Here is a 27,324-nt window from a genome sequence, read left to right as displayed (position 1 = left end):
TCACGTCATTTGATTTGGAATATAATTGGTTTAGTTAGTTAACTTATATGAGTAGATTAGTGGAAAATTCGACTGGTAGGTCAGTTGATAAGACTGGGTTCTTTCAGTCGAGAGTTCACTAACAACTGTCTTCTCAGTTAACTTCTTGAACCATTATTCCCCCTTAATAAATGCATTAACGCAAAATGACGGCAATAGACAGTAATGATTAAAGATGAGTATGGTGCTCGGCATAGCAAACGTCACAGAGCGAAGTGTCCTTTCGTTTCCCTCTTTTTGGCCTATAAATAAGAGTGAAGGGGTTAGCCAAAATTTATCTCAGGAAGTAAGTTTCAAAGATAAGGAGAATGGCAGAAGCTGGAAGCTCAAGCGACGCTCAGTTTACTCTGCAGGCCAGGAAGCAGTTCATAGAAGATGAAGTCTTCTACGCTAGCCTTCGTTACTGGGAAGAGATGCAGGAACTAGAGTTCCTGTATTACTCTGGGCGGGTCTCCACTTTCAGGCGAAAGGCCCAACTTCGAGAGGTGCGAGAGCTCCTAGAGGTTCCTGCGGGGGTGGACCTTTTTAAAGAAGGTTGTCTCTACAAGCTCTTTCTTCTGAAGGAGCTGGAGATCCTCCGCCGCATCGCTGCCTCCCACAATTTCTGCAAAACCTCTTCCTCAGCACTAGCTGCATGGATGAGTTTGTGGATAATTGCTGTGGAGGAAGAATATGAAATTGTAACCGGCTCCTCTTCTCCTCCTCAATAAAATATTTATTATGTTTTATCGTCGTTGTTCTTTTACTTCTGCCTGCAATGATCTGTAGAGATATAATCATAAGAACAACACAAACACTTGCTGACATCAGTTAAGAACTCATAAGAATAAGCAACTCACTTAAATATTCCATAAAACAGCAATAAAGGTTAACAACAAATTACGACCAATGATCATTAATTAAGATAAATCAATTAATCCAAGTATATTGCGAAAGTGAGAAAACTTAGTCTCAGCCAGTGGTTTGGTGAAAATGTCAGCCGCTTGCTGTTCAGTTGATACGTATTCCAATCTGATATTCTTCTTTAAAGCATGGTCTCTGATGAAGTGATGTCTGACATCTATATGCTTATTCCTGGAGTGAAGAATTGGATTATACGTAATAGCGATTGTACTCGTGTTGTCACAGAATATTGGCGATTCTTTTGCATCAACACCATAATCTTTCAATTGTTGCTGAATCCAGAGCAGTTGGGCGCAGCAGCTTCCAGCAGCAAGATATTCTGCTTCAGTTGTGGAAGTTGCTATGGATGTTTGCTTCTTACTGAACCAAGAGATCAGTCTGTCTCCTAGAAACTGACAAGATCCACTTGTGTTTTTCCGATCAAGCTTGCATCCTGCATAGTCTGCATCTGAATAGCCAACTAAACTGAAAGATGAGTCTTTAGAATACCATAAACCAACATTTTGCGTGCCATTAAGATATTTCAAGATACGTTTGGCAGCAAAAAAATGTGACTGCTTAGGATTAGCTTGGAATCTTGCACACATGCATACAGCAAACACAATATCAAGACGACTTGCAGTTAGGTACAATAATGAACCTATTAAACCTCTGTAGAGTGTCGTCTCAACTGATATTCCCCCTTGATCAGTGTCTAATTTGGCTGATGAGCTCATGGGGGTGCTTGCAGCTGAACATGATTCCATGCCAAATTTCTTCAGCAATTCCTTAGTGTATTTGGTTTGACTGATAAATGTTCCTGAATCCAGTTGTTTCACTTGAAGACCAAGGAAGAATGTCAGCTCACCCATCATGCTCATCTCGAATTTTTCCTGCATTAACTTGGAAAACTTCTCGCATAGTTTGGGGTTAGTTGACCCAAAGATAATATCATCAACATAAATTTGAACAAGTAAAATATGATCATTCTTGGAGAATTTGAACAATGTTTTGTCAACTGATCCGACAGAAAAGTCATGGTCAGTTAGAAATTTTGAAAGAGTTTCATACCAAGCTCTTGGAGCTTGTTTGAGACCGTATAAAGCTTTGTTCAAATGATAGACATGATCAGGAAGGTGATGATTTACAAAACCTGAGTGTTGTTCAACGTAAACTTCTTCATGCAACTGGCCGTTCAGAAATGCACTCTTTACGTCCATTTGAAAGACTTTGAGATTTTTGAAAGAGGCATAGGCAAGGAATATTCTGATTGCCTCCAGTCTTGCAACTGGTGCATATGTCTCGTCGTAATCAATTCCTTCTTCTTGCCTATAACCTTGTGCTACCAGCCTTGCTTTGTTGCGCACAACTGAGCCATCTTCGTTCAGCTTATTCCTGTATACCCACTTTGTACCTATCACAGTTTTAGAAGTTGGTCTTGGAACTAGGTTCCAGACGTTGTTATGGGTAAACTGATTTAGCTCTTCTTGCATTGCATTTATCCAGTTAGGATCAGCAAGAGCTTCATCAGTCTTCTTTGGCTCTAGTTGAGATACAAAAGCTGAATGGATAAATAAGTTAAGCATTTGATTTCTTGTTCTTACCGGATCAGATGGATTACCTATCACCAGTTCTGGAGGATGTGATTTCTTCCATCTGAGTTCAGCATTTGTTTCTTCTGTGATAGCAATATCCTCAGTAGGTAACTGAATATCTTCAGTTTCAGTTGGAGCTAGTTCAGTTGGCAACTGATTCTCATTTGTAGGCTCCACTAACTGAATGTCAGGATTTGCTTCCAACTCAGCTGATTGATCCAATATTTCAGGTTCAGGTGATTGGAGATTATTATGATTTAGATGAGCATCTTCTTCATCATCATCCAAGCTTATATCTGTAAATCTATCAGCTAGCTCAACTGTATCAGTTGGCTTAAACGTTAGTGTAGATTCATCAAACACAACATGAATAGATTCCTCAACATTCAAGGTATTTTTGTTGAAGACTCTATAAGCCCTACTAACTGAATAATACCCAAGAAATATTCCCTCTGCAGATTTAGCGTCAAAAGCTGTTAAATGGGTTTTACCATTGACAAGTATAAAACATCTGCAGTCGAATATTTTGAAGTAAGAAACCACACTTTTCTTTCCATGCCAGATCTCATAAGGTGTTTTCATATGATTCTTATTAATCATTGATCTGTTTTGAGTATAACACGCAGTGTTCACTGCATCTGCCCAAAACCTTTGAGAGATAGAAGAATCAGCAAGCATCGTTCTAGCAGCCTCTTTAAGGGTCCGATTTATCCTTTCAGCTACACCATTTTGCTGTGGAGTTCTGGCTGCTGAGAGCTCATGCTTGATTCCTGTATTCTCTAAATAGTTTGAAAGAGTTTGATTGATGAATTCAGTTCCTCGATCAGATCTGATTCTATCAATTCCAACTGCTTTTTCATTTAATAATCTTTTGAAAAGCTTAATTAGTTGAGCAGCAGTTTGGTCTTTGGACTTGAGAAATATAACCCAAGTGAATCTAGAAAAATCGTCTACAACCACCAAGGTGTATTTCATTCCCCCTAAGCTCATGACTGGTATAGGACCAAATAGATCCATGTGTAGCAGTTCTAAGCATCGGGAAGAAGATTTACAACCCTTGTTCTTAAAAGAAGATTTGATTTGCTTACCAAACTGACATGCTGAGCAAATTTTGTCTTTGATAAAATCTATTTTGGGCAGTCCAGTGACAAGATCATGGTTACTCAAATATGCAATAGATTTGAAATTCAAGTGGTTTAACCTCTTATGCCACAACCAGTTTTTAGAAGATTTTGAAGCAATAAAACATACTGGTGCATAAGGTTGATCATTCCAACTGACTTTGTAAGTGTTTCCACACCTTTTTCCAGTTAGGATAATCTCTTCAGTTGAGTTTCTGACTGAACAAGAATGTTTATCAAACTGAACTGAGAATCCACTGTCGCATAACTGACTGATACTGATCAGATTATACTTGAGATTCTCAACTAATAAAATATCATTAATGGTGAAGTTACCATGGATAAGCTTACCCTTACCCACAGTTTTACCTTTAGAGTTATCTCCAAAGCTGATGTTTGGTCCAGTGTACTTGGTCAGTTGAGATAATAAATTTGAATCTCCTGTCATGTGTCGTGAACATCCATTGTCCAAATACCATATAGATCCAGTGCTTGTACATGTTACCTGCAGTCAAAAACAAAATAAGATTGTGGTACCCTTTGTCTATTTGGGTCCAAAGTTGATTAGTCCTTTAGGAATCCAAACTTGGATCAGTCTGACTGACCGTCCAGTTGCTGTATTCCAAATTGTCTTTCCCGGTCTGTGTGTGTGTGTGGTGTATGGTTTGCAGGGGATACAATATGTGATTTGCCCTTTTTCGACTGATTGTTCAGCCAGTATTTTTTCTGAACTGGCTTGCTGTTGTAGTAGTTGGAATAGCTTCTTGAATAGTTTTTGCTGACAAATTTTGGTGGCTGACTTCGTGAGTCAGTCACAGCTTTTGGGCTATAACCAATACCACATCTTTTGCCCTTGCTTATATTATGAGTTGGCTGTTCAATCAATTTACTTGGCTCTGCTTGTTCTTGTACCATAACTGATTTGACAAAGTGAATATATTTCCCTTTGTCCATATTCAGTTTTGGTTGAATATCTTTGGAAGGTATCTCATCCTGATTACTGAACCCTAATCCAGTTTTATCAGTAAATGATTTCTGAGAGTTCTGTATCTCAGTCAGTGCAACGGATGATTTATTCCAAGCTTGAATGAGCTCAGTTTGCTTTAAATTTTCAAGCATCAACTTTTGAATCATTAATTGATTCTTGCTCTTTTCAGTATTGAGTTCGGCAATCTCCCTTTTTAGACTCAACATTTCAACTGATATATCAGTTGTTGTCTTGTTGTCAATAGGATCATTTTGCACTACTCTGGCCTTTTCAAATGATGAGGCAAGCTTTTGATATTTACTAACCATGTCGTGAAGGGTTGTAATAAGTTCTTCCCTTGTGAAATCAGTTGAGCTGAAGTCAAATACATGTTGACTGCTTGACTGATCGTCTGTGTCATCAGCCATTAAGCACTTTACTTCTTCCTCATCTTCAATAGAGCTGCAAGAGGATTCTGGTTCTGACTCTTCACTGTCAGTCTCTGCCCACTTGGCTTTGCTATCCTCAGCCAAGAGTACCTCATGCTTCTTTCTGTAAGGCTTCTTATCATCCTTAGATCTCCTCTTATGCTCATACACCTTCTTCTTTCTTTCAGTTGACACTTGACTGTCCTTCTTAGGTTTGAGACAGTCAGCAATAAAATGACCAGGTTTGCCACAGTTGTAGCATGCATTGGATTCTTCTCTAGAATTTCTTTGGTATTGCTTCTGAAAGTTTCCTTGATTTTTCCTCATGAACTTTCCGAATTTCCTGATGAATAATGACATTGCGTCATTGCTTAGTTGAACTGCGCCTTTTTCAACTGAACCAGTTGGTTATGATCTTACAGCAGCTAAAGCAGTTGTTGCTGCTGGGGTAGATGGTTCTCCTTCTCTAGTTTGTAGTTCAAACTCATATGCTTTTAAGTCAGCAAATAGATCGTGCAGTTCAACTTTGTTCAGATCTTTAGATTCCCTCATTGCCATAGTTTTGACATCCCATTCTTTGGGTAGTCCTCTGATCACCTTCAATGCCACTTCTTTATTCGTATACACTTTTCCAAGTGCATTCAGTTCATTGATAATACAGCTGGTTCTTTCATCATATTCGTGCATTGTTTCTCCCATCTTCATTCTGATGTTGTCGAACTTCTGCACAGCAACTGAAAGTTTATTTTCTTTGGTCTGCTCGTTGCCTTCGCAAAATTGAATTAGCTTCTCCCAAATTTCTTTGGCGGTCTTGCACATTTTGATTTTACTGAACGTTACTTTGTCCAGTGTCTTATACAGTATATCTTTTGCTACATTATCCAGATTTGCTTTTCTCTTGTCTTCAGCAGTCCACTCATCTCTGGGCTTTTCAATACGGTTCGGTGCCCCATCTGTGATTGCAATTGCTGTATTGGCTTTCAAGATCTTCATGGGTCCGTCAGTTATAACGTACCACATGTCATCATCCTGTGCAGACAGATGAGCTTGCATCCTGATCTTCCAATCGTCGAAATCTTCTCTGGAGAACATGTGAATTTTGTTGAATGAAGACATAGTGAGCAAATTGAGTATAGATAATCTTTGATAGGATATGCCCTGCTCTGATACCACTTGATAGGATCGGTTAATAGACTATGAGTGTTTAGAAGGGGGGGTTGAATAAACACTTCTCGATTTTGTCAAATCCTTCGAAAAAGAGAGTTCAGTTTTGTTACAAATTGAACTAGATATCCCAACGATCAAAAACAATCAGTTAAACTGAATATGCAGTTGCGGAAAATAAACTGAATGAATGATAGAGTATCTAACTGAAAATGAAAAACTGAAGTAAAGATAACACGGTATGTTTCTGGATGTTCGGAGATTTGAATAACTCCTACGTCACCCCTTCTATCACGAGGATAGGATATTCACTAAAAGACTTTGATCAAATACAAGCAATGTACTGACCCACTTTAGTTATGGACATATCACTTTGCCAAAACTGAAACTCTTAGTATACAACACTTTTCAAAGATCGTAACTGATCTTAGTACAACTTGAAAATCAAACAGCGATTACAAAGTGTTATGTAAGCTCGAAGATGTAGTCTGAATACTACTGATATGACTTGTGAGCGAGAGCTTTGATTTCAGATTGTGAGCAAGTATTTTCGCAGCGTAACAGCAAGTAAGATTATAACTGAAGGTCTCTTTCTCTCTTTATGATGTCTTCATCTATTTATAGGCTTTCCTTACAACGGTAACATTAAAGAATGTTTGAATATCCTTACCGTTGATTGCCACGTTGGTACGTTCTGACAGTCGTGCACTGCTCATTCTGAAATGCGGCGTTCCACTACCAGTTTGCAGATGACTGTACTATTTGTCGGTTGTTGTTTTCACTTCATGACGTGTACAGCTGAATGATCAGCTGGTAACAAATCAGTTGGCTAGAATGAACTGGCGAGAATATCTGCTGAAATATCAGTTAAGCTTGGTTCAGTTACGTCGATCAGTTGGTTGCATTTAGTTGCTGAATTCAGTTGTGAGTCTTTTGTCAAACGCCGGAATTAAGTTTCCAACAATGACTTTTGTGTTTTGCGTACAAGACTTGTCTAGGACTATAAAAGGCTTTTATTATTCATCATCTAGGTCATTGGGGGAGCAAAGGAAAGGAGTGGAGGCTACAAAGAAAGGATTGAAGCTCAAGTTCATCATCCTTAGGAAATCTTTTTCACACTTTTGGACAGAAATTTCATTGCACTCCAAATCTCTTGTTCTAAGTTCTTCTTTCTTTATTTTTACTTTTATTTGATATGTCTTTTTTAAGATTCATGTGTTGTTGTGTTATTTTTATTATGAACTAATTCTTATTTCTAGAGGAATGATGGAACAAAACTAGACACCATGTGTTGGGATTTATGAATTATGCTATATAAGTTTTCCTTATTGTTCATTTGTATTTTTCCAATCTTAATGCTTTCATTTTATTGGTCATATCTTGAATAATTCTTATGTTTATAATTTATCACTTGGAAAAGGGAATTTATAAACAAGAAAGGGAAAAATACATCGATGGTATTTATATAGTTCGGGAGGACATATATTGCTATTGAAGCCATTAAAAGAATTTATTGCTTATTGTGTTATTTAATTATAGATTGTTGATGGGGACGTTACAATCTTTTGTTAGATAATTACTATCTACTTAGCACTCGGGAGAGGGAGTAGATAATTTAGAATTCTTGGCTAATGTATAATAAGGACATTTATAATATAGCTACACAAAATAACACATGGTGGATAGTTGCGTGAAATCGGAACTCTAGATCTTTTATTCCATATTTATTTGTTATAAAAAGTCTGGTGTTATAATATAATTAAATTTATTTTCAATCTAGTTATTGGTGAAAACAAATCGGTCAATTGATTTTTCTAAATAAAATTGAGACTATTTTAATTGCAAGCATTAATATACATTTAAATACATTGGTCTAGCAATCATCTGCAGACGTTTAATCAATGATTCAGCCAATCCATTCTGTGTATGTACATGAGCAACATGATGCTCAAAAATGATTCTCATAGACATACAATAATCATTGAAAGTCTAGGAAGTAAATTCACCAGCATTATCAAGTCTAATTTTCTTGATTGTATAATCGGGAAATTGATTCCTCAATTTTATTATTTGAGCAAGTAATCTTGCAAATGCAACATTTCGAGTTGACAATAAACATACATGTGACCATCTGCTGGAGGCATCAATCAATACCATAAAGTATCTGAATGGTCCACATGGTGGAAGGATTGCTCCACAAATATCACCCTGAATACGTTCAAGAAACATTGGTGATTCAGTTTGGATTTTGGCTGGTGATGGTCTTATAATAAGTTTTCCAAGAGAACATGCTTTATATTGAAACTTATTATTCTGAAAGATCTTATGGTCTTTTAGCAGATGACCATGTGTATTTTCTATAATTCTTTGCATCATTGTTGAACCAGGATGTCCCAATCGATCATGCCAATTGGTTAATATTGAATAATTATCAACTACCATGTTTGATTCAATCGGACTTATATGTGTATAATGCAATCCAGTGGGGAGCATTTGTAGTTTTTCAATCACATATTTCTTTCGGGATTTATATGTGATAAGACACATATATTTCTCATTCTCTTCATTCATTGTTTGAGTATCATACCCATGGGAATATATATCATTAAAACTCAACAAATTTCTTTTCGATTGTGGTGAATATAAAGCATCATTGATAAAAAATTTTGTACCATTAGGTAACAAAAATTGTGCTTTACCACATTCTTTAATCAAGTCTACATGACCTGATATTGTATTCACCGTTGTTTATGTTGGTTTTAGTTCCAAGAAATATCTTTTATCTCGGAGGATAGTGTGCGTTGTACCACTATCGGGTATGCAAACTTCAGCTTTGCTCATAGCATTTTCCATATTTGAACTTCAAAAAAATATGCAATGAAATAAAGTTACTGGCAATATATATTTAAATATAACACATATTATAATTATACAATAAAACATTATTATATGAATACATGAAAAACAAATTATTGTACATTTATATTCTACCACTATATTGTTCATTTTCAGAAAAATCATTGAGAAAATATGCAGCATCAAAATTGTTCATTTCTATCCCACCAACATGTTGATCATTTCCAGAGAAATCATTCATAAAATCACCAGCATCAAAATGAGTTGAATCACTCAAACGGTCACTGCGTTCAGTGAAGTTGGTCTCCTTTTTTTTCCCCTTTAATGATTCTTTATAAAGTTTACAAAGGTGCTCAGGGGCTCGACAAATTTTGGACCAATGTCCTGGAGTACCACATCTTAAACAAGAACTTTCATATCTTTTGAGTGATTCTCATTAACACTTGTATTCTCATGATGCCTTTTCAGTGGATGGTTTGGGACGTTCTTTTGAGATGAGTTATAAAAATAACTATCTCGATTATTTTCAAAACCACGGCCTCGACCACGACCACGGCCAATTCCACGTCCACGACCTCGACCTCGACCACGACCAAAATCTTGTCTTTGAATTTGATTTTGGTTGCGAGATTTAAATTCATTTTTACTTACAGCATTTATTTCTGGAAATGCTGTTGATCCAGTGGGTCGGGACTGATGATTTCTCATTAATAGCTCGTTGTTCTTTTCCGTCACAAGAAGACAGGCGATGAGTTCAGAATATCTCGCAAATCCACGTACTCTATATTGTTGCTGTAAAGTAATATTTGATGCATGAAACGTGGAAAATGTTTTTTCAAGCATTTCCGATTCTGTGACCTCATGTCCACAAAATTTTAGCTGCGAGATGATTCGATACATCGCTGAATTATAATCACTGACTTTCTTAAAATCTTGGAATCTTAACATATTCCATTCATCACGGGTGGTCGGAAGTATAACTTCCCTTATATGTTCAAATCTTTCTTTCAATCCTTTCCATAAAGCCATGTGATCTTTTTCAATTAAATATTCACATTTCAATCCCTCGTCGAGATGTCGACGAAAAAATATAATGACTTTTGCCTTTTCTTGTGATGTCGATATACCATTTTCTTTTATTGTCTCACTAAGACCCAATGACTCAAGATGCATTTCTACATCGAGAGTCCATGGCATATAATTTTTTTCCCGTGATGTCGAGCGCAACAAATTCGAGCTTTGTCAAATTTGACATGGTGGTACTAAAAAATTACGATGCATTTTATTAGTTAATGAATATTGCAATACAAAGTAATGGATAAACAACAAGTACAAGAATTTGTAAAAATAAAGAAAACACACGAGGAGGATATTCTCCGATAAATACAAGACTCGTGAGTATGATAACCAAAATAATTAAAAATAACCTTGAGAAAGCCATCTTCTTTTTTCTTCGAAAAATTTGATGAAGAATAATTTTTAGAGAAGAAGAGAAAGTTGGAGTGATTGAAAGATTTTGTGAGATCATATTTAGAGGACAAAAACTAGCCGTTTTTTGCCGTTTATGACCGTTGGTATACAAAAAATAAAGGTATGTATTTGTATAATTTTATGGTAATAATATGGTGTATATAATATTAGTCATGTTTAAATAATTATGTATATCATATCACATTATTATAATAAAGTGTAATAAGGTATTTTGTTTAAAAACCTTATAGGCTTTTATACTTGTCGTATCCCTTACCGGGAGTGTGGGATGTCGTCTTAACATCATCCAAGGATTTATAACAAGTTTTTGAAAAATTTATTTTTATTATTTCTAATAATAACATTATATTATATATTAAATATATACACAATAAATAAATAACAGTAAAATAAAAATTATTACTTTTGTTACCTTTTTCTTCTGTTCGGAGCTTGGAAAAGTATGAAGGACTTTTAGAGCTTCGTGCTGATAACGTGTTGTGAAAAAGTAAAAATTTATGGTAAAAAGTAAAAATCTCAAACTCTCAAAATTTACCAAACTACACACTTTATAATATTTTTCTCTCTATCAATTGTAATTTTCTTCACAAATGAAAGATCTATTTATAGGAAATCTTTACAAATAATCCAAAAATAAAATACATCATTACATACATCATCACACACTAATTTTCAATATTTACAACTTTTATTTTCAACATTCAAATATTCAACATTCAAATATTCAATACACATATTTTAAATATTATTTTTCAACAAGAACAAAATTTTCAGTTGGAAACTCAAATAATAAATAGTCGACCAAATTAAAATCAACAGTGTACATATTCATCTGATACAAAAATTTGAATCCGAAAATATCTATACGTGCCCATTTTTTTACAATTAGAAAATGTTTGGAAATATCAAAATGAGACACGGAGTACGAGGTTATTGACCCTGCTCGACCCTCATCACCGACACGTGTCCCCATCCCTCCAACCATACACGTGGACACGTGTCCAGCTCCAGCCAATTGGAACCGTACACATAAGTCGGCGGGATTTTTGCTAACTTACGCTTCTGGGGTCGCATCTGAGACCGCCTCAATCACACCACGTGGCGAAGATGTGGAGTCGTATGTTTTCTATAAAGCATCTATCGTTGCTGTCATGCAGCGTTTATATTCTTACATTATATTCTTCCTCAATTTTTTTCGCTTTTGTGTGTGATTTAACGTTCGGAGATGATTTTTGACAAACTGAGAAAAGGATCGGTGGCGGCGGAGGGTGGGATTTTGTCGAAGAAATCGCCCGTGGATCTGAAGATCGGAGAGATGGAATTCAATGGTGAGGGGAGGAAGAGGATGAGATTGCGGAGGGTTAGGCCTGTTGTTGAGGCGGATTCCGGCGGGGTTATGACGGTTCTGTCTGATCACGATGCTGGTTTGAAGAAGAAGAGATCTGAGATTTTGATGGAAAATGAATCGCTTCCCTCTTCTGGGGATCATGAGACTCACCGCAGGGCGTTTGGATTGACATCTGTTATCGGCCGGCGGAGGGAGATGGAGGACGCTGCGGCAGCGGAATTAGGATTTCTGAGGAGAGGTGGGAGGAGGTACGATTTTTTCGGAGTCTACGACGGGCACGGAGGGTGCCGCGTGGCGCAAGCCTGCGGTGAGATCTTTCATAAGCTGGTCGGAAATATCGCGGAGGAACAGAGCGGCGGATGGGATAATAAGAATAATGTTATCAATTGGGAGAAGGTGATGGCGGCGGGGTTCGAGAAGATGGATGAGGAGGTGAATAAGGCTGGAGAGGAGGTGGCGACGACGGGCTCGACGGCGGTGGTGGCGGTGGTGGGGGATGAGTTGGTAGTCGTCGCGAACTGCGGCGATTCAAGGGCTGTGATTTCTCGCGGCGGTGTCGCCGTACAATTATCGGACGATCACAAGGTATATATATTTATGTATACATATGCACGTACAATTGCATGCAAATAATATGAATCTTTTTAAAAATTATTAATAATTATATCCAAAAAAATTCTACGTTCAATAAATAATTTAATCTTATTTTATAAAATTGAAGATTCGAATTTACACTGATGAGATTTGATTTAAAATTATAGCATTAATGATCCCAATCTGGATCTGTGTTTTTGTCTCGTAAAAAATAAGGATTGTATGAGGTTGGGGGCGATGTGATGAGAAAGTAAAATCGATACCTTTGAAAAGGGTTTTTTTTTTTTTTCTGGTGAAGTCGAGAAGCGCTCTCCGCCCTCGCTGAAATACGATATGCTTCTTCTTCTTTATTTTGGTTTTTACATTAAATATGTGTTCTGCAGCCTAATAGGCCCGATGAGTTGGAAAGAATTGAAAATTCTGGAGGGAAAGTCATAAATTGGAATGGGCAGCGAATCTTAGGCGTTCTCGCTACTTCAAGATCCATAGGTAACATCATATCACTTGATTAATACACAAATAGTTGTATCCGATGCATAATCCTCAAAGAGTTGAGGATATTGTTTGTAAATGTTGTTTAATTTTTGTTTTGATTCATCAAGTTTTCACATTTTAGTTTTTGTACATAATTATATTAAAAAAAAATTGTGTATTATAATCAAATTTGAATAACTAATGAATTAAAATTCCAAATTAGATGGTTTTATAGACCAAAAATATCACATCTCCTACCATAAAACCAAATTTATTGCTTTAAAAATCAAATTTTGGCTGTTAAGACAATTTAATAGGATGATATTTTTTTCCATCCGATATATTATTTAAGAGCTAATAAAAGTAAGTACACCCAATTCCAAACCCTTCAAGACATAAGATCAATTCCTGCATCCCATTGCCTCAAGTTTCTTTCCAGTTGATATCCAAGTCGATGAGACTGACTCAGTATCTCCTATTCTACAGGCGATGAGTACCTGAAACCATATGTGATAGCTGAACCTGAAGTAAAAATAGCCAACAGAACTGCACTCGACGAGTTCTTGATACTTGCAAGCGATGGATTATGGGACGTCGTCTCGAACGAGCTAGCGTGTCAGGTGGCAAGAAGGTGTATGAATGGGGAATTGAGGGCAGCAGCACCAAACCCTAAATTTTCAGAAGTTGATGACACTTATTCACGTGGAAGGAGTCGTGCCTCCGAGGCGGCGGCGTGTCTAACCGAGCTGGCAATCGGCCGGGGAAGCAGCGACAACATTAGCGTCATAGTTGTGGAATTGAAACCATCGTCAAGTGTTTAATTACCAGTAGCAGTTTGAAACTAAATGACCAAATAAAGAGATGTACAGTTTTTTTTTTTTTTTTTTTTTGTCATGAGAGCTAATTTCTTCTCTCGACTTTTGGTCATTTTCTCAGTTAAATTTATGGTTTTTTCCCATGCATATATATTTTAAGCAGTTAATTTGCGCATGATTTACTGATTTATGGTATAATTTTTTTCCGTGTGATGATAAAATATGTAGTTTCTACTTTTATGATTAATTAATATATTCTATCGAATGTCTTCTCAGAAGTGGTATAAATTTTGATCAAGCATGCACGGGTCGTGACTTTCGCTGTTCAGCGTACAATAATATATAGAAAAGCCAATCGTGTGGGTTGATACCTAAAAAATGGGAGAAAATTGTAACATACTAAAAACATAGCTAAAAGCTCTTAGTTCTAATATATATTAGTTCTAATATATATAGTATCTAAATTTTGTTAAACAGATCACTTAAAAATTAAAAAATAATGTTAGAAAAATTAATTTATGAGCCACATAGAGTTATGTGAACTAACTTTGCAAGTTTTTTTTGCCAAAATTCAATTCCCATGGAAACAAATAAAATTGAAATTAAATGCAAATTAAATTATTAATTTTGAATAAGTAATTACTTTTTAACACAAATGGACTTTTGGTCGAACAAGAAAATTGAGCAATCATATTATATTTCATGCAAAAATTTATTTTATATATATATATATATATATATATATATATATATAAATTATATTACATTCAATCTTAAAGCATTACTTGATGCATATAATTAATGTATCATCAATTTTTCCAATTGGAATACATTTAAAAAATGAAATTGCAAGTTTAATTGTGTATATATATTTTTTGAAACAAAAAAAATTGTCATTTATATAGTAAAATTTTAAGCTTCAATATTGGAAATTTTAGTCCTATTTACATTACACATCAGCAGGTATATAAATTGCAAAAAAGTAAATAGTGAAATACATAATATCAAAAATTCAATTTTCTCAATTTAAAAATAAATTTTCCATTGCCTTAAACTCTCACTTCGTCTATCCTCCCACATCCACAAATGTTTAACCTTTATTTTTGCCAATTTTGATGCCCCAATTTCACAGATTAGACTTATTAAATAAAATTGAAAGATTTCGAAATAAATCTATCTACTACAATTAACTGAAAACATATTATGTTAATCAGAAAAAAAATTAAATTTAATATTTGGAAAGCAAATTACATTCAAAAAATCAAGAAAACTAAGTATTTCATTATTTCCATTTGATTATTTAAAGCGAAATTATTGATCACTTCCTTTTGTATATATCAATAACGAGATTAATAATAAACTCGAGTTATATACTTCCCTCTACTATACCTTATATTGTGTAAATATATTTTTTTCAAAATTAATAAAAAACTATGATACAATAATTTCAAAGAATGGTGCACAGTCACCTATCTGGCATTCTCGGCTTCTAGTGTTGTCCCATCGCCACGTACCAAGGATATTGGTGGCAAATCCTAACGTATAAATCGTCTTAGAGTCGATGTCCTACAAGTCAATTGTTGACCAAGAATTTATTGACTCCGTTGTAGTAAACAATATTCATTTTAATATAATTCATTATTTCATTTTTATTATTTCTTTATCTGTATACCAATGTTATCAAACATAGATAAAGAACTTGATTATACTTTAATACAAATGAATCATAATTCGATGTTGAAACTCGTTTGTAAACACTGTATGATATAAATTCGTTCCTAGTCGATTCAGCCGCCTAAAACATAGATAAAAGTTGCTTGAGCTCGAGACTAGCATCTGTGATGTTGTGTACTGCGTTTCTTGGTAAGGGCATAGAGATGTCCAAACATGCAGATGGGTAGTCATATGATGATTATACCGAACAACTCTCTCTCGGACTTTTCAAGTGGTTATCATTCATCGAGAGGATAAGTCCGTGGTTATGATTTACACCATTAGTCTTACGACCCGGTACAACACTGAGGCTCTATATGCTAGGGTTGTGCTTTGACTCGTTTACCGGCTCCAGGAGAGTCATCATGTAACGTCCCGAAAATCGGAAATTCCACGTGTACCACATGCATGAAAATTATTAAATTTCTTTGGTATTTATTAAATTATTTTAAAGCATAAAATACATGTTTATTTTATTAATTTTTATTTAATTATTTTTATGTGTTGGAACTTTTCAAGTTCGCAATCTTGATTTTGATGCTAACAAAACTTTTTATCATATTACTAATAATCTACCTTAGTGCGGAGACAGCTAAAACTGAACTAATCAGTTTACGAACCCACAACTGAAGCTATCGAAGATGCCAACTGATTGCCAAGACTAAATCAGTCAAACCTTCAAACAAGCAGTTCAGTTGATTGTCCAAACTGATAAGTGATTCAGCAGGAAGACCTCAAAAGCCTGGCCAGCCGATGATGTGTCCAACTGACAAAGAACCCAGCTAACCAGTTCAACTGAAGGTGTGAAATAAGTTCAACTGATTAATCGACTGACTTCACTAGCCCAACTGAAGATCAGTTCAGCTGACCAGTTCAAAATATCAGTCGGAACCTTTCAGCTGCAGATCAAGACAAGCTTACAGTAAATGGATTCCAGCTGTACGAGAAGATACAAAGTCAGTGTCTAGTCAAAGGACAATAATGGACGTTGCATCAGAGCATTAAAGACAAAGCGCTTCAGAAAGGCAATAAAAAAGAAGAGACACAAAGTCCAAGAAGCCGTTTCAAATGCAACGGATACAATAAATGAGTCTCACTGTATGATCAGCTTTTCCCGCCTATATAAAGAGAAGATCGGTGAAGACTCAACAAGTGAAGTGAAAAAGATATACCAGAGTTGAGAATAAAAACAAAAGGGCACGCTCAGTTGCATATCAGCTTTAAGAAACACTTAAGCCTAGATGGAACTCTTCGTCGTTGTATCAGCTTAGACTAGAAGCCACTTTCTCTCTATGTGTGAGAACATCCTTGTTCAGTTCTCACATACACACTCACTCTCAAATCCACTCAAATACAGTCTTGCACAAAGACGTTAAACTTGTGTATGTAGTCTTTGACACATAGACGTTAAAGAAGTGTTGGCTGGAAGGTTCTGCCTTCAGTCGTAGTTAGGAGTTCAGTTTAGGCACTAGTGTAAGTCCTAGCAGATTGGGTTTGTACAAAGTGTTTGTATAAATCAAAGTCTTCTAGTAGAACCTATCTGAGGAGGTAGAAGGGGTAACGTAGGAGCTGTTGAAGTCTCCGGACATCCATAAACATATCTATTGTATTTAACTGATTAACTATTGCTGTCAAACTGTTTTGATCAGTTGGAGTATTCGTCAGTTCACTGTCACCATAATTTACCTGAAGAATTCAAAAACTGATTTGTCTTCTTTCGGTTAGTCAGTTTACATAAGTTAAAATGTTTTCTATTATATCAATATTCTTCACGAAGGATTACTTTGAGTTTCTTCCGCTTGGTTTAAACCAAACTCGATTTAATTCATCGGCGTTAATATTCTTAGAACACGATGAAAGGGGATCGGTTACGGTGGCCGGAAACGCAACGGAAGCACAAAAATTTTCGATTTTAGCATATAAATTTCGGCCACCATAAGATTTGTGTAGGAAATACAATAAAACACAAAATGACATTCATAGTGTGTTTAGAAATGTACCTATCAATCTTAAAAGATTGATGATGGCTCCAACTTAGTTGATATACAACTAAGCTCTTGATGGCAAGACAATCTACAAGCTTCACCTTGTTCTTGAATCTTTCCTTCAAAATTAGGCCCACCACTAGCAAACTAGAACCCCTTTTATTTTGCACTAGAAAAATAAAAGGATTTTTCAAGGAGAAGTATTTTTCTTCCTCAACACTTGAAGAGAAAAATTGAGAGAAAACTTGGTAGAATCTTGTTCAATATTTCGGCCATGAGGATGCTTGAATGAGGGGAAGGGAGACTTGTCTTGGTCTTGCAAAAAGTAGAGACAAAAGTAGCATGCCAAGCCTTGATAGTTGCAAAAGTTGTCTCCAACCCTTCACCTCCCATGCATGCATATTATATGGTTTATTATCAAAGTAAAAACCATGGACTAAATTTAATTATCTCAAACATATTTGAGACTAATTAAACATTACTTGAATTTACCCAAGTCCCACTAGTTAAATAATTAATTTAAATTGAGCTCTACAAGACTCAATATAATTTAATTAATTCAACACTTGAATTAATTTAATTATTTGGACTCTACTAGGTCCACTAGTGTTTAATTAATTCAACACTTGAATTAATTTAATTTAGTCCATAATAATGTTTATGAAAATCACAATTTTCAAATACATTATTCAATTGGCCAACTTTTAATTTAAGAACACTTCCATAAATTAAAATTTACATTTCTCTAATAGAAGTCATACTTCTATTTTTCCATACACTTATAAACTCATTTATAAGTCGTTCAACACATTGAACTAATTTTACTTCTCAACGGGATCTAGAAAGCCAGCACTTGTGTGGCCCTCAATGGTTCATTGATACAACTAGCCGTGGGTTCACATCTCCATGTGATTCGGACTAAACATGTCCTTATATGAGCATACCCCAATTGCTCCATTCTTACTTATCAACTCATTGATAATAAGAACGTCAGAACTCAAGTCTGATAGCACCCAACGAATCATGTTAAACGCCTAGCAACATCGCTTACATGATTCCCTAGGTATCAAATGATAGTGCCTGCAAGAACCATTCAATTATGGTTAGCGTACAGTACGGTCCCTTCAACTCATATATCCCCACCGATTCGACAACCATTGGTTTATCGAGAGTTATCAATGAATCGATACTATGTGTCATGTTGTAGTTGCATCGATGGTGTAATCTATGAAACCCTTTTCATAATTACCACCATACTCTGATCAGAGATTTCAATCTACATACACATAAGAACACATAGGATATCCATACCCGAAGGTAAGCGGTGAATCCCCGACTACAATGCATCGACTCCTATACGTTTCGACAGAACACCCAACCTTGCCACCTGATGACCCCATGAGAGTCGGTAAACAAGCCAAAGTGTAATTCTAGCACATAGAGTCTCAATGTTGTCCCGGGTCATAAGGACTAATGGTGTACAACCATAAACTAGGACTATTCCACTCGATAAGTGAGAACCACTTGGAAAGTCCTTTTATGGAGGGTTGTTCAGTGCACTCTACAAGGAGCACCTATCTGCATGTTCGGACATCACAATGTCCCCTACCAATTAAACATGGTACTCACATCGCAGATACTAGTCTCTAACTCGAGCGGCCTATATCCTTCTTAGTGGCGGCTGAATCGACTAGGAACCGTTTAGAATATACAGTATTCCAAATATGAGTTTCATGATACTCATCATATGAGCATCTCATATTCTTTCTACTATTTGTATATTCAAGGACTTTATCTATGCAACTAGCATGGGTATACAGATAAAGATGCGTCAATATAATAAATTCAAATATTATTAAAATAAAGATCGTTTATACATAGAGTTTCATCGTGAACACTCGGCCAACACTTGGCTCGACGGGCACCTACTCTAACAATCTCCCACTTGCACTAGAGCCAACTACCCATATACTTCAGACCCATTGATTCGTGATGCTTCTCGAATGATGGTCCTGGTAAAGGCTTAGTTAGTGGATCAGCAACATTATCTGCAGAGTCGACTTTGTCAATCATGACATCTCCTCTTTCCACGATCTCTCTGAGGATGTGGTACTTTCTCAATACGTGTTTGGACTTCTGATGAGACCTCGGCTCCTTTGCTTGAGCAATCGCTCCCGTGTTGTCACAAAACACAGGGACAGGAGCAACTCCATTAGGAATGACGCCCAACTCTTGGACGAAATTCCTTATCCAAACTGCCTCCTTTGCTGCAGCTGATGCAGCAATATATTCTGCCTCAGTGGTGGAATCCGCAGTGCTGTCTTGCTTGGAACTCTTCCAAGAGACAGCAGCGCCATTGAGCATGAATATGAATCCAGAGGTTGACTTTGAGTCATCAATATCGCTTTGGAAGCTAGAGTCGGTATAGCCTTCCAATTTTAGTTCTCCACCCCCATAGACCAAGAACAATTTATTGGTCCTTCTCAAGTACTTGAGTATGTCTTTCACAGCTTTCCAATGTGGAAGACCAGGGTTCGATTGATATCTACTCACTACACTTAGTACGAAGGCCACGTCAGGACGTGTAGATATCATCCCATACATGATGCTACCAATTGCAGATGCATATGGAATGCGTGTCATCGCCACTATCTCTTCATCAGTCTTGGGAGACATGGACTTGGATAGGGACACGCCATGACACATTGGTTGATGTCCTCTCTTGGACTCATCCATCCAGAACCGCTTCAGGATGGTATCAATATATGTGGACTGGGTGAGACCAAGCAATCTTTTTGATCTATCTCTATAGATCTGTATTCCCAATACAAAAGATGCTTCACCCAAGTCTTGCATCGAGAACTTGCTTGCTAACCATATCTTAGTTGATTGCAACATTCCTACATCATTCCCAATGAGTAGAATGTCATCAACATACAGCACCAGGAATGTCACAGCACTCCCACTGACCTTCTTATACACACAGGGTTCCTCAGGATTCTTAGTAAAATCAAACTCTTTGATTGTACTATCGAATCTAAGGTTCCAACTCCTAGATGCCTGTTTTAGACCATAAATAGATATTTGAAGTTTGCATACCATATGCTCACTTCCGATAGATGTAAATCCTTCGGGTTGAGACATGTAAATCTCTTCCTTAATATCCCCATTAAGAAAGGCTGTCTTAACATCCATCTGTCATATCTCATAGTCATACCATGCAGCTATGGCTAGCAAAATCCTTATGGACTTGAACATTGAAACTGGAGAAAAGGTTTCCTCAAAGTCAACTCCTTGTCTTTGAGTGTATCCTTTTGCCACCAATCGCGCTTTGAAGGTCAATACCTTCCCATCCGCCCCAAGTTTCCTCTTGTAAATCCATTTGCACCCTATGGGAACAATTCCCTCAGGTGGATCCACGAGATTCCACACTTGGTTCGAATGCATGGAATTCATCTCAGATTCCATTGCTTCAAGCCACTTGGATGAATCGGCATCAGATAATGCTTCCTTGAAGGTCAATGGATCACATCCTAGGTTAGGCTCATCATGGTCCTCTTCAAGAAGTAGACCATACCTCATAGGTGGTCTCGAGACTCTCTCGAATCTTCTAGGAGCTTGTATCTCCTCTCTTGGCTCTTGGGTGTGGGTTCTATAATTGTGGGTGTCTCTCGAACTTCTTCGAGTTCTATCATCTCCCCTTTTCTATCCAATAGAAATTCTTTTTCCAAAAAGGTTGCATTCCTAGAAACAAACACTTTTGTTTCTTGGGGATGATAGAAGTAGTATCCAACCGAATTCTTTGGATATCCCACAAAGTAACATAAAATGGATCGACTATCCAATTTATCTCCCACTACCTGCTTCACATAAGCAGGGCACCCCCATATTCTAAGATAAGAATATTTGGGTGGCTTACCCATCCATATCTCATATGGAGTCTTGTCAATTGCTTTTGAATGGACATTGTTCAACAACAGTGCCGCTGTCTCAAACGCATATCCCCAAAATGATGGCGGCAACTCCGTGAACCCCATCATAGACCGAACCATGTCCATCAAAGTCCGGTTACGACGCTCCGAAACACCATTCAATTGTGGTGTAGCGGGCGGAGTCCACTGTGAGAGAATCCCATTCTCCCTAAGATACTCTTGGAACTCGGCACTCAAGTACTCACCACCTCGATCCGATCGAAGTGCCTTGATGCTTCGTCCCAATTGCTTCTCTACTTCACTTCTGAATTCTTTGAACCTTTCAAAGGCTTCAGACTTGTATTTCATCAAATACACATACCCATACCTCGAAAAGTCATCGGTAAAGGTGATGAAGTAGGCATGTCCATGCTTAGTAGTGATGCTAAGCGGACCGCACACATCGGTATGGATCAAATCCAATAACCCTTTGGCTCGCTCCACATGGCCCTTAAAGGGAATCTTGGTCATCTTTCCTTTTAGACAGGATTCACAAGTCGTGAGAGCATTAATATCGGACATATCAAACATGCCCACTCCCACTAGCTTGTTCATCCTTCTTAGGGAAATATGTCCTAATCGAGCATGCCATAATTGTGCCGAATTTAGAGTATCTTGTTTGCGCTTATTTGTTGTTGTTATTGCTTGGACATTGTTAATCGGAATATCTTTTAATTTTAAGGTGTAGAGATGGTTTTCAAGTTCTCCGGTACCAACTAAACATTCATTCTTGTAAATATTGCAAACACCTTTGCTAAATAGACAAGAAAAAATCCATCAATATCAAGCATAGAAATGGAAATAATGTTTTTCACCAAGTCTGGTACAAACAAAACATCTCTTAAAACAAGCCTAAAATCATTGTTCAAATGCAAGTAAACATCTCCTACAGCCTTGGCAGCAACTCTTGCTCCATTGCCCATCCTCAAGAAGGTCTCACCTTTTCGGAGCCTCCTACTTCTTCCCATCACCTGCAAATCATTACAGAGATGTGAGCCACAGCCGGTATCCAATACCCAAGAAGTAGAGTTAATTGAAATGTTTACTTCAATATAGAACATACCCTTTCCAGAACCCTTCTGGGCAAGATATTCCTTGCAATTACGCCTCCAATGTCCAGGCTTCTTGCAGTGATGACAAACATCAACAGTCTTGTTAGCTTTATCTGGTGTAGCTACCACAACGGGACTCGGAGCTTGCCTCTTCAAGGGCACGTTCTTCTTGGGACGTTGGAAAGAACGCTTCTTCCTTTTCCCACGTGGATCGGTCTTCGTACCAGATGAAGAACCCACATAAAGAACCGACTTCTCTTTCTTGATGGTGGACTCAAAAGTCACAAGCATGTTCACCAACTCCTCAAGGGTCGGTTCCATCTTGTTCATATTGAAATTCACCACAAAAGGATCAAATGAGCTAGGCAGCGATAACAGCAACACGTCGGTGGTCAACTCCGAAGGCAACATCAAATCCATGCCAACAAGCTTGTCCACGAGTCCAATCAACTTTAGGCCATGCTCATGGACCGAGGCCCCATCTCGCATGCGCAAAGTGATTAGCTCCTTGACGGTAGCATGCCTAAGAGGCCGAGTCTGCTCACCAAAGAGCTCCTTGAGGTGCAAATGAATGTCAGCAGCACTCTTTGCACCCTCAAAACGCCTCTGCAGCTCATCATTCATAGAAGCCTGCATATAACACTTGGCCTTCAAGTCATGGTCACACCAATCCTTGTAGGTCTGCAATTCCTCAGGAGTGCAGTCAGTCGGAGCCTTATCAGGGGGCGACTCAGTCAGTGTATATGCAATCTTTTCCGAGTTCAAGACGATTTTCAGATTTCTTAGCCAAGTGAGGTAGTTAGGTCCAGTTAACACATGTTTTTCGAGTATGGCAGAAAGCGGGTTGCGAATTGAAGACATTGTCAAATAGTACTGAAAAGTAAACAGATAAATGTTAATGACTATTTTAAAATATTTAGTAAGATATAAAGTATGGACTTTAACTTTATAAATGTTTACTCCCACTGTTTTGACATCTTTCACTACCCTCTAGTGAAAACGAGAAACTCCTTTCCTCAGTAGGTACGTAAGGTCCAATTAGCAAATCATGATCCCGAATAATATCAGCCAATCATAATTCCTAAAAGGTAGTTTCCAATTGCATCACAATGCAACCCTCTACGTAAACTTTTGTCTCACGTTTGATTAGGACCCAATAATATGACGTCGTTCATCTTCACGTGTCAAGCCTTACCCATCGATGTTGAACCTTAATGGACGGTCGCCATGAGTTCCCCCAATAATATGAGCCGAAATCATGGGAGTTCCACGTAGTTCACATCACCATGTCAATGGATGTCACAGCTTTCCGGCACCCAAACCTCCCCCAATAATATGAGCCGAGCCCGAGTACGGGTAGCGTTCATCATGCACCCATTGTCGATGGAAGACAAGGAAATTATAAACAAATTTATAATTCCCCTTTTCGGGCTTGATATTAATTTTGAATCTTATTCAAAATGAGGGTTTTCAATTTTGAAAGGTCTCATCATTAATTTTATTTTAAAAGCTCGCCACGTTTGATCGTATGTTTGCCGGATTCATGCAACTTTGTTATTATCATAATAATAACGCACATACTCATTATTTATAACATATCATGCATATATTATAAATAGTAAACAAACAAGGATGATCAATCACCCCAATACTAACGGACCGTGTAAGCTAAACACGGGCCTAGGTCCAATCCTAGGGAAATGCACGGGATGCAAATGCAACTATTACATAAGCTTCCAATATTTACATGTCTTCGATCTTCATAATCATCATGGCCACCATCTTCCAATCTTGATCATCCACTATACTAATATTTACAAATAAATATCCATGGCAAATAGGGATACATCTCATGGGGTGGGAACGGGCCATAAACCAAGCCCACTTTATAAATTGATAATTATTACAATCATTCAACACAAAATATCCTAGCATACACCTAGCAAATTGGGCTTGGGCTTTTGATCATCCTTCATGCATAATATTACATATCATACACCATCAATTAATTATCACAATAATTAATTGATCCAATATTATATATCTTGATCCAATCACTAACCGCCACGATTATAAACTAAATTAACAAAGTATACAAACACCTTTGTCTACTTTCCAATTAATTTATTTATAACCGAATTTCTTGTAAATCACCATTTACTATAAATAATTAAAGTCCAACTTAAATTATTTATTTCATGAGAAAATATTTTCAACTTTTGTAATTTTAAACTTAAGGGCCCAAAAATTCATTTTTCACCAAAAACGTTTTGGCCCATTTAAAATTCACAAATATGTTAGCCATCCAATGGCCCAACAACTCAAGGCCCATGACACTTGGATATTTCAAAACACTTTTGGAAAACCCTAGTTGTTATCGCCGTCGCCGGATTCCGGCTACAAATTTTTTTTTTTTTATTTTTAAAAGAGGGGCGTTCGGGCAGCCCCTCGGGCTGCCCTTGCTGCCCGAAATGGGCAGCCCCTCGGCCAGCCCGAGCTGCCTGACACGGGCAGCAACATGCTGCCCGAAATGTCCCCAAAAAGGCATTGGTATTTTGTTGCAAAAAATACACTCATGCGGTTAGAAATCGATCTCAACATAATATCTTGTATTTGCTACACAAAAACGTAACCATAGCTCGGATACCACTTGACAGGGGATCGGTTACGGTGGCCGGAAATGCAACGGAAGCACAAAAATTTTCGATTTTAGCATATAAATTTCGGCCACCATAAGATTTGTGTAGGAAATACAATAAAACACAAAATGACATTCATAGTGTGTTTAGAAATGTACCTATCAATCTTAAAAGATTGATGATGGCTCCAACTTAGTTGATATACAACTAAGCTCTTGATGGCAAGACAATCTATAAGCTTCACCTTGTTCTTGAATCTTTCCTTCAAAATTAGGCCCACCACTAGCAAACTAGAACCCCTTTTATTTTGCACTAGAAAAATAAAAGGATTTTTCAAGGAGAAGTATTTTTCTTCCTCAACACTTGAAGAGAAAAATTGAGAGAAAACTTGGTAGAATCTTGTTCAATATTTCGGCCATGAGGATGCTTGAATGAGGGGAAGGGAGACTTGTCTTGGTCTTGCAAAAAGTAGAGACAAAAGTAGCATGCCAAGCCTTGATAGTTGCAAAAGTTGTCTCCAACCCTTCACCTCCCATGCATGCATATTATATGGTTTATTATCAAAATAAAAACCATGGACTAAATTTAATTATCTCAAACATATTTGAGACTAATTAACCATTACTTGAATTTACCCAAGTCCCACTAGTTAAATAATTAATTTAAATTGAGCTCTACAAGACTCAATATAATTTAATTAATTCAACACTTGAATTAATTTAATTATTTGGACTCTACTAGGTCCACTAGTGTTTAATTAATTCAACACTTGAATTAATTTAATTTAGTCCATAATAATGTTTATGAAAATCACAATTTTCAAATACATTATTCAATTGGCCAACTTTTAATTTAGGAACACTTCCATAAATTAAAATTTACATTTCTCTAATAGAAGTCATACTTCTATTTTTCCATACACTTATAAACTCATTTATAAGTCGTTCAACACATTGAACTAATTTTACTTCTCAACGGGATCTAGAAAGCCAGCACTTGTGTGGCCCTCAATGGTTCATTGATACAACTAGCCGTGGGTTCACATCTCCATGTGATTCGGACTAAACATGTCCTTATATGAGCATACCCCAATTGCTCCATTCTTACTTATCAACTCATTGATAATAAGAACGTCAGAACTCAAGTCTGATAGCACCCAACGAATCATGTTAAACGCCTAGAAACATCGCTTACATGATTCCCTAGGTATCAAATGATAGTGCCTGCAAGAACCATTCAATTATGGTTAGCGTACAGTACGGTCCCTTCAACTCATATATCCCGACCGATTCGACAACCATTGGTTTATCGAGAGTTGTCAATGAATCGATACTATGTGTCATGTTGTAGTTGCATCGATGGTGTAATCTATGAAACCCCTTTCATAATTACCACCATACTCTGATCAGAGATTTCAATCTACATACACATGAGAACACATAGGATATCCATACCCGAAGGTAAACGGTGAATCCCCGACTACAATGCATCGACTCCTATACGTTTCGACAAAACACCCAACCTTGCCACCTGATGACCCCATGAGAGTCGGTAAACAAGCCAAAGTGTAATTCTAGCACATAGAGTCTCAATGTTGTCCCGGGTCATAAGGACTAATGGTGTACAACCATAAACTAGGACTATTCCACTCGATAAGTGAGAACCACTTGGAAAGTCCTTTTATGGAGGGTTGTTCAGTGCACTCTACAAGGAGCACCTATCTGCATGTTCGGACAATCACAATGTCCCCTACCAATGAAACATGGTACTCACATCGCAGATACTAGTCTCTAACTCGAGCGGCCTATATCCTTCTTAGTGGCGGCTGAATCGACTAGGAACCGTTTAGAATATACAGTATTCCAAATATGAGTTTCATGATACTCATCATATGAGCATCTCATATTCTTTCTACTATTTGTATATTCAAGGACTTTATCTATGCAACTAGCATAAGTATATAGATAAAGATGCGCCAAAATGATAAATTCAAATATTATTAAAATAAAGATCGTTTATACATAGAGTTTCATCGTGAACACTCGGCCAACACTTGGCTCGACGGGCACCTACTCTAACGCACGAGCTATTGCAGCTCATTAGAGAATGCAGTGTTTGAAATGCCTTCGAAGGCACTAGCACACTCGATCTTTCATTATGATTTTTATGCATATTTATTTCATGGTATGA

General features: G+C 37.1%; 1 protein-coding gene across 1 annotated transcript; it reads left to right on the top strand.

Annotated features, from left to right (window-relative positions):
* Positions 1-11,727: 11,727 nt before the first annotated feature.
* LOC140816666 (protein phosphatase 2C 51-like) lies at positions 11,728-13,886 on the top strand. Its single transcript, XM_073176058.1, has 3 exons — positions 11,728-12,476; positions 12,869-12,974; positions 13,446-13,886. Exons 1-3 carry the CDS (start codon positions 11,769-11,771, stop codon positions 13,778-13,780), a joined length of 1,149 nt encoding a protein of 382 aa, XP_073032159.1. The 5' UTR covers positions 11,728-11,768; the 3' UTR covers positions 13,781-13,886.
* Positions 13,887-27,324: the final 13,438 nt, after the last annotated feature.

The sequence above is a fragment of the Primulina eburnea genome, chromosome 16 (genome assembly GCF_022965805.1).
Source record: "Primulina eburnea isolate SZY01 chromosome 16, ASM2296580v1, whole genome shotgun sequence".
In the NCBI taxonomy this organism is placed as follows: domain Eukaryota; kingdom Viridiplantae; phylum Streptophyta; class Magnoliopsida; order Lamiales; family Gesneriaceae; genus Primulina; species Primulina eburnea.
Note: the sequence above shows the minus strand (reverse complement) of the source record. Positions and strands in the feature narration are given on the sequence as shown.

What these genes read in the sequence shown, in the direction of transcription:
- LOC140816666 (XM_073176058.1), top strand. Translation starts at nt 11,769, where the DNA reads ATGATTTTTGACAAACTGAGAAAAGGATCGGTGGCGGCGGAGGGTGGG. An exon ending in AATTATCGGACGATCACAAG is followed by an intron (nt 12,477 to 12,868) that starts GTATATATATTT and finishes TGTGTTCTGCAG; the next exon opens with CCTAATAGGCCCGATGAGTT. An exon ending in CGCTACTTCAAGATCCATAG is followed by an intron (nt 12,975 to 13,445) that starts GTAACATCATAT and finishes CCTATTCTACAG; the next exon opens with GCGATGAGTACCTGAAACCA.